The sequence below is a fragment of the Petaurus breviceps genome, unplaced genomic scaffold, assembly GCF_028583685.1.
Source record: "Petaurus breviceps papuanus isolate PSGF00001 unplaced genomic scaffold, PetGlider_PUasm1.0 91133, whole genome shotgun sequence".
NCBI classification, from domain to species: domain Eukaryota; kingdom Metazoa; phylum Chordata; class Mammalia; order Diprotodontia; family Petauridae; genus Petaurus; species Petaurus breviceps.
In genome coordinates this window covers 43,504,593-43,517,941 of record NW_027187419.1, presented here as the reverse complement: position 1 = coordinate 43,517,941, position 13,349 = coordinate 43,504,593, and the positions used below count along the sequence as shown (strand labels likewise).

General features: G+C 37.3%; 1 protein-coding gene across 6 annotated transcripts in view; it reads left to right on the top strand.

The window, feature by feature from the left end:
- Positions 1 to 13,349, top strand: part of ARHGAP32 (Rho GTPase activating protein 32) — a 423,257-nt gene that overhangs the window by 201,756 nt on the left and 208,152 nt on the right. For all 6 annotated transcript variants that reach the window (XM_069079883.1, XM_069079882.1, XM_069079885.1 and 3 more), the window contains 3 exons: positions 9,626 to 9,714; positions 10,285 to 10,326; positions 10,680 to 10,764. In XM_069079883.1, coding sequence (XP_068935984.1) covers positions 9,626 to 9,714; positions 10,285 to 10,326; positions 10,680 to 10,764 — 216 coding nt within the window. The remainder of the gene's footprint in view (positions 1 to 9,625; positions 9,715 to 10,284; positions 10,327 to 10,679; positions 10,765 to 13,349) is intronic.

The window sequence follows — 13,349 nt, the reverse complement described above, 5'->3', positions numbered from 1 at the left end:
TGTAATGTAATGCCAAAAGAAAGGCAACTTCCCAGGTTCAAAATACCAGCATAGGTGCTCTCTATTTTATTCAGTAACAAACCAAGAACAGAGAAGATCGAAACATGACATCATTCAAAATACAGCATTTACTAAGTGTGATTAAATCATCTCCAAGGCCTACCCCACCCCAGGACTTTCCAATCATTCAATCAATTACAAAGTCTCTGTTCCAAATACTTCTCCACCCCTAGGCTATACCTTAATTAAGTCCACCACAAAGCCCCTCTTCTCAAATGGAGATTAGTTTCCAAACATAAGTAAAATACATTCATTTGCTCAACCATAGAACACAAAAAGGTCAAAAGTTCCCCACCCCTGGATCACAATTGAATCTACCCCAGAGTTACATCAAGTTTAAACACAGCACTTAATACCCAAATGGAGGTCTTTTCTTCATCTTGACACGAGGCAAGTTCTCAGCAATCTTAGTTCCTGGAGAGACAAGGCTTAGCAAGGCCATAAGATACATTGCCAGTCCCTTCATGAATTTATCCTCTGTCTGTAGAACAGTCCTAGAACCCCTGAACACATTAGCAAAGCCCTCTCCCAGGATTTCTGTAAACATACAACAAGAAAATCCTTCTTCAGGGCTTCTGAACCAACAGAAAGGCTCCCAGACCCCCTGCAACAACAGTACTGTCCCTCACCAGTGGACAGTATTCACTCTCTGTCTGCAGGACAGTCTCAGGCCTTCTTAACCAAATGCCAGGTTCCAGGACTTCTTCAACAGGACAGTCTTTCACCAGTGGACAAATCTGGCAAAATAACATCAAAACAGACAGACAAAGTACCAGCAAAACAGCCATGTCTCCTCAGTCCTTGGCAGCTCAGGGGGCAGGTCTCAAAAGTCCAGGGCAATTCAAAGCGGCCACCAGCAATCTCTTAGTCTCTCCCTCTCCACGAGGTGCTGCTTCCAAAAAGAACTTCCGCCTCTCTCTTGTCTCTCCAAATCTACGTCACCAGCTCCTCCCAGTCAGGACTTTCTTTTCACATCAAAAAGTCCATCCCACAGGTGGGATTAACAAGCTCTGGGTTTTAATACAATCAATTTGAAAACCAAGCCAATACAGGGGAATCTTTAATTGCCATTACTATCACAGTAGCCTATGACTTTTATGGGTTATGAGAAAAACTGACTTTAATCAGTCATGTTTCTACCAAATCATAGCTACAAATGAAAATTAGAATTGCTTTTAGGCTTTGGAAGTATGGGTCTGAGTGTCATTCCTCCCCTTTCTCTACCCTGGATGTCCTTATTTTCAAAGGAAAACATTTGGGGGAAAAGGCAGAAAGGAAAAGGAATAAAAATTTTATGGTGCCCAATATATGCCAAGCATTGTGCTAAGTGCTATTACAGCTATCTCACTTGATCTTCATAGTGACTCTTCGAGGTAGGTGCTGTTTTTATCCCTGTTTTATAGTTGAGGACATTGAGGCTAGAAGAGGTTAAGTGACATGATTGGGTCAGATACCTAATAAAGAGTCTAAGGCCAGATTTGAACTCCACTCTCTCTGAGTCCAGGCCCAGTATGCTGGGGATTGGGAGGGGGGAAGAGACAAGAGTATCATCTTAAAGTGCAATGTTATTCATATTATGGACAATTAATAAATTTTGTTGACTGATTGCATTCCACATTTCCTTTGTGTTACAATCAGCTTAGTTGTAATAACACTATTTCCTTGTATGCTACAGTGATCTACTAACTACTACATACTACATACATAGTATGCTACTATGATCTACAATAGCAGATTATTAGGATAAAGAATAAGTCTCCATCATCTATCTATCTATCTATCTATCTATCTATCTATCTATCTATCTGTCTGTCTGTCTGTCTATCTAATCTATCTATCTATCTATCTATCTAATCTATCTATCTATCTATCTGTCTGTCTGTCTGTCTGTCTGTCTGTCTGTCCGTCCGTCCGTCCGTCCGTCCGTCCATCTTGTCTGTCTTTCTGTCATTCTGTCTATCTGTGTATCTATTGAATGCCTATTAAGCTTATTTTTAGGTGAAAATAACCTTATCACTGAACTTATTGACCACCTTTATGTTGTTAGGTACTATAGATTTTTAAAACTATTTACATGAGAGCTCAGAAATTTGAGCCTACAGCAGTCAAGCTAAACTATGAAATGAACTTTTAGCCTGTCACAGAGTTAAATTTCCAATTTAATAGTTCATCAAAAATTTATTAAACATTTATTAGGTACATGGTACTGTGCTGCATAATGAACATACAAAGTCACAGAAGTAAGAAAACTATGAATTCAAAGACGTCACATTTTTCTGGATGAGGGGAATAGGTGATATATATGGGTACATGGATAACTAGAATCCATTTATACAGTAATATAATTTCAGGAGTGAGAGGGCACTAAAATTTTGGAGATGATGGTGATTAGAAAAGGTAGCTGGCTTGTGCTTTGACTCAATATGGATTCTTTTCAATCTGAGGTGAGGAGGAGGTATATTCCAGATATGAGGGACTATGTATCCAAAGGCTTTAAAGTTGGAAATGAATATTAGGAATTAGTGTTAGCATACTAGGTTGACCAGAACATGGACTGAGTAAAATTGTAAGTAATGTGAAATAAGTCTAGAAAGTTGGGGATCCAGATTGTGGATAGCTTTAACTATCAGGCTGCAGCTGTTGTATTTTTTTCTAGAGGCAATAAGGAGTCATAGGAGTTATACATATATGCATATATATGTGTGTATATATATACACACATACACACATATTAAGTAAGGATTTTGACATAGATCTGTGTTTGAAGGAAAAAAAAACACAATTAGGTAGTTTTGTGAAGATATATTGCAAAAGGGAAGGACTGAAAGCAGGGGGAACAGTTAGAAGGACATTAGAATCATAGGAAGAGACAAAGAAGGCCTAAACTAGGAAACTGTGACCATGAAATGGGAGAGAAGAGAATGGATTTGAGAGATTATGTGGAGTCAGAAAGGACAGTTTGTCAACTCTTAGGATATGAGGTATGAGCGAGAAGGAAGAGTTAAAAAATTGCTAGGTTCTGTAACTAGATGATTGAACAATGTCTGAAATGTAGAAAACCCTTAGTAAATGCTTTTTGAATGACTGAATGATTAGAAAGGTGATAGTGGCCTCAATATATTGGGGTGGGAGTGTTATGCATTCTTTCAGACATTTAGCAGGCAGTTTGTAGCACAAGAGGTGAGTTTAGGAGGGAAATTAGCTCTATCATTGGTCTGCATAGGAGATGAGAATTTAATCCACGGGAGTTGATGTACCCTGCTTGGGATGGAATATAGAGAGAACTTTCATATAGAAAAGCACAGGAGCATGTCCATCTTCGGAAGAGACAGTGTGTCCTGAGTTGTATGTCTGATCAATGGAAGAATTAGTAATAGAAGGAAGTTTTAATAAACAAAGAAGATTTTAAAGTGAGTGTTTCATGGAATCATAGAATCTTACAGCTAGAAGCACTTTAGAAGGTATCAAGCCAAACCTGTATCTAACTGAGATTCCCTTCTTTATTTGTTGCACCTTCTGAGGCAATCTTTCCTCTTTTGCATATATATTTTTTTGTTAGAAAGCATTTTTTTATGTCAGTCCTAAATTTGCTTCTCTATAGCTGTCACTTATAGCTCCTAGTTCTTCTATTTCACATACAGCACCCCAAGCACTTAGAGACAGCTTCTTATTCTAACTCCCCAGCCCCCATCTTCTATCTTCTCTTTTGCAGTCTAAATGGCCTTAATTCCTTTAGCCCCTTTCTGTATGGCATATTTTCCATTCCTCTCACTATTTTGGTTTTGCACTTAATTTCAGTGTTCTAGCTTCCCTATCTTTTCTAAAATATACTGGAAAATGAGCATAATACTACAAATAAGGGCTGACTTAGATAGAATACCTTCTTTGTCCTGAACACTGTACTTCTCTTATACAACCCAGGTTATAAGTAGTTTTATGGTTGGTATCTCATGCTGTTGCCTGAGTGAACTTTCACTCCACTTAGTCTCCTGTATATTTTCACAAGAACTGTTGTTTAGCCATTTTTTTCTCTTGTAAGTGTGAAACTTTAGCTTATCTCTGTTAAATGAAATCTTTTTCAGTTCAGTGCATCATCCTATTCTATTGTTTTACAGTGTTGGCTATCCCTCTCATCTTTGCTTCATCTGATAGTGACAGAATGCAATTTTGCGTTCATCAGTGTAATAGATAAAAATTCATCATAGGGCCAATGAGAGATCCCTGTGGCACTTCATGAAAGACACTTTTCTAAATTAACATTGATTTATTAATGACCAGCCTCTCTGGTGGCTCTCACTGTAAATAAGCCTACAGAGATGATTTGCCAAACTTTATCATCTGATCATTGGCAAGAAGGATGCCTGCTATCCATTTCCAAATTACTACTAACAGAGTTTAATCTCCCTTAGAAAGGTGGTAATTGCTTTTTGTGTACAGTTTTAGAGTGTAGTGGCACCTTTATAAGCTTCTACTATGCCTGTCCAATCAGGACGGCTCAAAATTTGGAATATATCAGAGATCCAATCTGGAGGTTATGCTGGATATTTAATCTATTCATTCCTTTAATACACTTCTTGGTACTTTTTCGGGCCCCTCAGTCTTTTGGAGAAACAAAACCTCTTTATTTTACCCTCTATTCCTGTCCTGCATTTCCTCCATGTGCTGTCAATCTGAATGAAAGACAGTTCTTTGACAAATTTAGATTGAAGGTCTCCTTGATCTAAAATAATTTAATTAGTTTTTATGACCCATAAAACATTTGCCACTTGGTAGTTAACTTTCTCTTGAAGAACTTCTTCACACATAGCCAGGTAGGACCTTGAAGGACATGCTGAAGTGTCCATAGCTAAGCCTGTATTCATCTTGTACAATTATAAACTTAATATGAGTTATAAATATACAATTATGAGTTAAATTAATTTCCAAGTATTTATATTTATAAATGCATAAAATATAGAACTTTATATTCTTTACCTTTATTCACATTATTTGCATTGTAGTATTAATGTCCTGTAATTTATTTAGCCATTCCCATTTTGTTAGACATTTAGGGACCTTCCAGAAAGGAATAAAGCTGTTATAAAAATCTTTGAAAAGATTTAAAAAAATAATACTTTAGGGTTATAGTCTCAACAATGAAATGATCAAATTAGAGGATATGATTATTTTTTGTAACTTTTATTTGACTTTGCTAGATTAATTTCCAAAAAGAGTTTTATTGGTTTTCTTTTTTTTTTTCTTTTAACAATGAAGACTTGTGTTTTATTTGCGTTGGATGTTTATGCCACAAGGACACAGGCTCCACCAACGCCCTTGATTTTTTCCTCTGCTCGCCTGCTGAAGAACTTCGCCTTCACAATGACTGGCTGCTTGGGGAGTTTCCCTTTTCCTAGGACTTTGTAGTAGCCCCACCATACAACATCAATGATAGGGGCAAGGCCCTCCTTGTTTTTGGCAGCATTAATCCTGGTCTGCTCGCTGACCAGTGTCTACAGTTTATCATGGTTGACAGTTTCTTCAAGTGGTAATGACTCATACCCACTTTACCAAAATAACCTGGATGATATTTGTCGAAGTTGATCCGGTGATGGTGGAGCCCTCCCGCATTGCCGCGGCCTCCGGGGTGCTTTCGATGCTTGCCCGATGCGCCCATGGCCATGACTGACATGCCCGCGGAGCTTCCGCGTCTTCCTTAGTCGGGAAGGCATCTTGCAAGCCACCACAAAAGAGTGTTTTATTGGTTTTCAGTTCCAGGAATGATGAATGAGTGAATTGGACCATTTATCTACTTCCCTGTCGGTGATGAATTTTATCATTTTTAGCCATGTTTGTCCATTTGATGGATGGGAGAGTAGTATTTAGGGGTTGTTTTAGTTTTATCTTTTTGATTATTAGTAAGGATGAACATTTTCCCCAGAGGTTATTACATAACTAAATAATTTTTGAAATAATGGGAAGATTTAAAACAAACTGAACAGGATAGCAGAGTATATGTGCTGTAAAAAAGTAAAAGTGAAAATGAGTAGACAGAATTCTGGTAGAGATTTACTACAGAGGAAGTGACTAAAAAGTATTGAAATTCATTTATTTAAATGTAAATAGTTACAAAGCAAGTTTAATTGGTTGTTTGTAATTTTTATTAAATTAGGGGAAAATATTACATTTTATATAGACATCATTTATAAATTGGACAAATAGAAACCCATAATAAATGCATTTTCTATAGAGGGAGTGGCATAGTAATAAAAATAAGTTTGCTTAATGTTGAAAGGAAGTTCTACTAAATGAGTAAATTTTACAAATACTTTGATGTTTTAATAGACCCATTTTTCATTCTTTTTTTTTTTCCTTTTTGGAGGGGGGAAGGCACAGCAATTGGGGTTAAGTGACTTGCCCAAGGTCACATGGGTAGTAAGTGTTAAGTGTCTGAAGCTAGATTTGAATTCAGGGGTCCTCCTGACTCCAGGGCGGGTGCTGTATTCACTGCGCCACCTAGTGGCCACCCCATTTTTTCTTAGTATGAGTATTCCTTAAGATCTGTTAGTTTAATGAGCAAATTCTTCTAAAGAATTTCCTAGTTTTTTTTTTTGTGTTTTCTTATTTTCTACATTTGCTCCCTGAAACTATGGCTACTTTCTTTCCTCAGAGAAGTGGGAACACTCATTTTTATCCTTTAGACTTACTGTCTTGGCCTTAAATCTCTGTATGAGGAATCTAGATGGCATATAGAATTTACAGTATTTGCTTGCATAAAGGAAGTAACTTAATAACCAGCCTTTTGTATTAGAATTTTTTTTATTTCATTAATATTTTCATTTGTAACTGCTGCACTCTACTGTTCATAGTTTGAATAACACTTGAATGCATTTCATTTTAAAGGTGCAGGTAATCTAATGGAAAGACCTAGATTGCAAACACAGTTTTTCTAAACTTTATAACCTTTGCAGTATCCTTCAGGTTGGTTTCCCTACCTTAAATCTCTCCTCACTTTATTTCATCCTCCATTTGATGGCCAAAATGATTTTCCTAAAGTGCAGTTCTGACCTTGCCACTTTGCTGCTAAGGAAATTACAGTGGTTCCCTATTACCTCTAGCAAGATAAAGTCACAATGCCTGGACTTAAATGACTCAAAGAGAGAGTGAGACTAGTGACTTTGTGCAACTCTGTCTCACTTAAATCCAGTTCATGAGCAAGTCAAGGGATCACTCTGTGGTGTCATTGGTTCTCTTTGAAAATGAAGGATAAGCAACAACAAGAGTTACTCTTAAGATCAGATATGAAGCCCTCTTGTACTTAAAGCTCTCCAACTACCCTGCTAGTTTTCTTACAAGATATTCCCCTCCACACATTCTACAGGTACCCTGGCTTTCTCTCTGTTCCTCATTCATGGCACTCCATCTCCCAACTATGCCTTAATTCATTCCTCAATGATTAACATTTTGTCCTGTTATACTCTGCCCAGTGATTCTGCACCTCTAGCAGTAGTCTTACAGGCTTAATTCTCTATCTTCTATTGATTGTTCCTTATTTACATCCTTCTCAGCCAAACCTTCCACACTAAAACTACCAAACCTTCTTATTACTGTGTTCTCTGGCATGCTTCTACCATAGGTAACAAACTAGATTTAATCTTGAACATTTTCCTTTTTTTGCCTCCTCCAACTTCTTGTACTCATTGAGTCCTGATTCTCTCTTGATTACACAGCTTCCCTGGTTACCCTTTATAATACTGGTTGTATTTTCATGCACTGTGTCAGCTTCCCTACTATTTCCTCCTTGCCTGCATTGAGCTTCCCTGTTCCTCATTGCCACCTTCAGATCACCCCACTCTGCAGTTTATCTCAATAACTTTTCCTCCTGTGAGATTTATTCAATCCATATTAATCACTCAGTGAAGATTCTGGAACAGTTTTTCCTCATAGACTGTTTGGATATTCTGTGTCTGAAATAAATTCACTGCCTGGTATACAGTCTTCATCTTCTCCTTAACTCTTGTTCTCATTCTAGAGAACTTCAGCATATATACTGATACTCCCTTAAATACTCTAAGCTCCCCATTCCTCAATTTGCTAATTTCCCATGACCTACTCTTCTACCTCAGTACAACTATACACACACTGATAGTTCAAGATAGACTTGATGTTCCACATCCATGTTCATGAACTCTAAAATTCTTTTATCTGATCATAATCTGTTGTCCACTACACCTTCCCCTCTGACTTGTAACTCAAGAGTTTGCTCTGTTCTTCATTTTCAATGTCATCTTCAGTCCTACCAGCCCTTGCCTTAGATTTCACCAAAAAAAGTTGAGGCTATTCACCAGCTGCTCCTTTTTCTCTGCTTTTCTTTACCCCATATCTCTCAGATGCCTTTTGAAAATATATTCTCTAGTCCTTTTTCACTGAAAAGTGAAAAGGTTTCCCTGCTTCTTGCCAAGGCAAACCTCCTCCACTTACCCAAGTGATTTCGTTATATCCTGTCTTCTTCAGCAGATTGTCTCCTCTCTCATCCCTATTCTATCTAATCTTCAGTTGTTCTTTGTCTTCTCTGCTATCTACAAGCATGCCCATGTTTTGCCTACCCTCAAATAATCCTCAATTAATCCATTCATCCCCACTAGCTACAGTTTCATTTCTCTCCCTGACTTTTGTGTCTAAATTCTTTGAGAAGACCATCTAATAGGTACTTCTACTTACTTTTCTCTCACTTTGTTCCTCTCTGTGCGGTTTGGTTTCTGATCTCATCATTCTACTGAAACTATTCTCCTCAAAGTTACTAATGATATCCTAGTTATCTCATCTGATGGCCTTTAACCAAGAAGTCATGTTTTGTGAAGTTTCCTGCAGCCTTTGACAGTCACCACAACCTCTTTTGCCTCTTCCTCCTTTTTTATTGTTGTCATTGTTATCCTCCTCCTCCTCCTCCCACTAGGTTTTTGTGACGCTACGTGTGTCACTATGTGTTGTTTTCCCCTAGGAGAAGGTAGACTCCCTAAGGACAGAGACTATCCCATTTCTACGTTTTTTTTTTTTATTCCACACTACTTAGTATCGTCCCTGTTATGTAAACTGTAATTATGTTACTGTATTGACCATTTATTTTTCGTTATGCTCAAATTAAATTACTTAGGCATGCTGCCATGTGATCTTTCCTAAAGTCCTACTCTAATGTTTTCTTATGATATTAAGGTAATACTGAAGCTTATACCCAGGAAGCATATAGTCTGGCAGGTTCTGCCGGGTGGTATAAGGGAGAACCCATCTGATAGACTTAAACTCTTTTAAAGAAGTGCTTCCATGGAAACTTCTTCCTTGGTGCCTGTACAAGACTCATATTGAGCAAGTACAAATTTAGGCTTGATTTGAGGAGCCAGAAAACTCTCAGAGCAGCTTAGCTGAGGGCTTTCTTCATTCTTCATGGGCAAAGCCAAATATTTCTCCCCTATTTTCGTGTTTCTGTAATGATGCAGTCTGACAACTACTTAAATAACCCCATGTTGCTATTTTAAGTTATTTTACTATCAAAATGTTTACAGGTCTTTTGTTCTTTCCTTTTATTCTTTAGGCAAGAGGAGCAGATGTCCCAGATATTCCTGGAGAATCTCTTAAGACATGTGGCAGTACAGCAAGTATGAAAGTTAAACATGTTAAAAAGTAAGCAATAATTTTTCTAAGGTCTTAGGTCACTTTTACAAATTAATTCTTTTACTTCTAAAATGTTTCATTTAATTTCTTTATTCCATAGATATAACTGTCTGTATCTTTAACCACTTTTATGGGGATTATTATGGTATTGCTGAGGGAGAGTTGGTCTGTAGATTCAGATTGTTGAATAAAGAAATTCTAGTACTTGAGTTTATGAAGACTTGTGCTAATTTTATTTTTAAAACATCATGTAGCATTGACTCTCCATCTGAGAGAAAGAAGGTTTATATTCTGGTGACCCCCTTTATTCATTGTTTGGATAACTTTAGAAAAGTTATCTATCTCTACATTCTAGGATTGAGTGATTAGATTGTTTTATATCTTTTTGTCTTCGAGAAGCAAGAAATGTCTATCAACTATCTGTATATAATATTTATAGTTGGTTGTATAGGCTTTAAGCAGAATAGCCTGTGAGGTCGAACCATTCTCTTGGGTATAGTATGTGTCTATGTCAGTAGTTAAGTCTCAGCTTTAGGAATTGAAAAGCCAAAGGATAAAATGTTCCTTCTGCACTCTTAGATCCACCAATCCTGGACTTATGGGCTGTGACAACATTCACAGGTAAAATTGTGATTTTATATGTTTGGTCTTATTATTTCTGCCAGTTAGAAATTGGCTGCTCACAAATGAGTTTTGGTAGTTTTCTTTTAATTATGCTTTCCTGTGAGCATTGACTTTGTATCTTGGTTAAAATCTTATAGGAATGCTCTTTTTTGTTTTGTTTTGTTTGCCCATTGTGCTGAAATTGTCTGCTTTTTGTTTCAATGAATCTCCCTGACTGTGTGTGTGTGTGTGTGTGTGTGTGCATGTGCATGCATGTGCAAGCTCTCAAATATCTTATAATTTTATTAGACTCACTAATCTGTGGGTATTCCAAAACTTATTTGTTACTCATTTCTTTTCATGTGTTTTAGGTTGCCCTTTACTAAAGGTCACTTTCCGAAGATGGCAGAATGTGCACATTTCCATTATGAGAATGTGGAGTTTGGCAGCATACAGGTGAGTTTGAAAAGTGTCTTTCATGCTGAGCTAAGTTTTTAGAATACTGTGGCTTAACTTGGAAGTTCTGTTTTTTCCATTGGTTTATTTTTTGGATATGAAGAAAGATTGTTATTCTTTCAGTATGTACTTACAATGGGAATCCTTAGACATCAAATATTAAGTGTAATACTAATGATTACAAATATAGACATTCTGAATATTGGGAATTGATGACTTTGATGGAGAAGTAAAAGGTCTTAAAGGAAATGTGTATAACTCTGTGGAGCTACTGGTGTGGAAATTCTTCCTGGAGCTACAAAGAAAAGATATGCCAACAGTCTGGCATTTGAGATTCATGATTTCCAGCCAGTACCTCCTTCAGTTGACCCAGGAATGGAGGCATGCTAGCATTTCATAGTTGTTAGCTTTTGATTAGCTTCCCCTTTTTCAGAGAAAAGTCTGTGGGAACTGGGCAAGTGAAGGGCATGCCAGAAGCCCTTGGCCATACTTATTTCTTCTGGCCTATGGATATTTGAATTAATAGTGAATTGCCTTTTTACTTATCTCCACCTCTTCCTGGGAACCATTTCAGAACCAGTATTTCAGATGTCAAAGGGCCATGGACAGGGTTGTATACTCAGAAGACAATGATTGATTATATTGCTCTCTGTGTAATCGAACATTTAAGGTACATGCTATATATAATTTCCTCAGTATTGTTGCAAGCAACATTCATAGCTGTTGTAGTCCTGAAAGTAGCCCTTGTTTATCTCTGTGTTTTGTATTATTAGACTCATTCTCAGTTGTCTGCTGAAGCAGGCAAAACCTACAGAGGTATCTGTTTAGAATTCTTGTAAAGGGGCAGCTGGGTGGCGTAGTGAATAGCCCTGGAATCAGGAGGACCTGAGTTCAACTGTGGCTTCAGACACTTTAACACAAAAAACTAGTCATGTGAGTCACTTAACCCCAATTGCCCTACCTTCTCCCCTCCAAAAAGCAAAAAAAACAAAAAACTTGAAAAGAATCGTTACTTTCAACAAACAATAGTTCTTTATTATAGTTTTCAGCAGTACAGTGATCCAAGACAGTCCAAAGGACTAATGATGAAGCTTACTATCCCCCTCCAAAGAAATGATATTGATTGACTATAGACTGAAACATGCTATTTTTCCCCATATTTTCTCTTATTAGAGTCTTCTTATACAAAATGACTAACATGGAACTATTTTATGTAATTGCACATGTACAACCTACATTTGATTGCTTACTATCGTGTGGGGGAAGGGAAGAATAGAATTTGGAACTCAAGACTTTAAATAAAAATGTTTAAAAGTTGGAAAAAAACCCAGAGTGGCCTAGAGGAATATATAATTAATTCCTTTTTAAGTGGAGCTTACACCATATGCCATGTTAGTAAAAGCCTATGAGTAGTAAAGGTCTGTGAGAAGGAAAAGGGAATCACTCTCTGATTCTTTAAGTAGAACTTGCATTGTTAGGGTCTCTACAATAAGTGCTTCTTAAGTGCCCAGGGTGAGGATTTGCTTTGCATGGAAACCAGTATAGGTGTTTATTCTTCCTCACTGCAAGGCATATAAGGACACAGTATCTACAGAGTCTGGTTTATTTAGAATATTGTTAAACTGTATAAATGGACATCTCATGAGCTAATCTGACCTGGTAACATATAGTCATCCCCTATACTTCTGCTGAGGTTTTCTTTGTTGGAACCAAAGTAAGTACAAGGTCAGAAAAGAGAAGCCAGTTCTACTTATGAAAAGAGTATCTTAAAGGAAATAATAGCACAATAATCACTTAATGATAACTTCAATACAGAGTATGAATTAATCAACATTTCTTAAATTGCTGTTCCATGCAAGGCCTTGTGCTGTGTTTTGGGAATTCAGAGAAATGCTAAACAGTTCCTACCCTCCTTACATATAGAAGGAGACAACAAATAAGCATATAAATATACATAAAATATTACTATAACTACCGTTTATTTGACACTTTAAAGTTTACAAAATGCTCTACCTCCAAGAGCCCTGTGAGGTAGGAATTATACAAGATAAATGCATACATTGAAGTTAAACTTTTTTGGTAGGTGTCACAAGTACGTATGGGGAATTGGGAGGGGCCGCGTGAAGATGGAGATACTTCAACTGAGCTTTCAAGTTCAGTAAAGATTCTAAGAGGAATTGGTGAGGGAAGAGTACTTCCTAGCTATGGGGGACATAAGAAAGCATGGAGATGAAGGATGATGTATTGTGTGAAGACGAGTAACAAGGTCAGTTAGGCTGATGTGTAGGGGAATAATGTATGGAGGTGGAAATATAGGTTGGAACCAGGTTGCAAAGAGCTGTAAACATCAGAGAACTTTGTATGATCCTACAAGCAAAAGGAGCTGAGCCATTGGAATGTCCTGAGTAGGATAGTGACATGGTCAGATCTGCATTTTAGCAGTTTAACTTTGGCAGCCTATATATACCCTTGAAATATCTCTTCCCTCTTCTCTAGCAAATTGATTATCCTTCCCTTTCCCTCACGTTTCTTTAATCTACACACACACACACACACACACACACACACACACACACACACACACA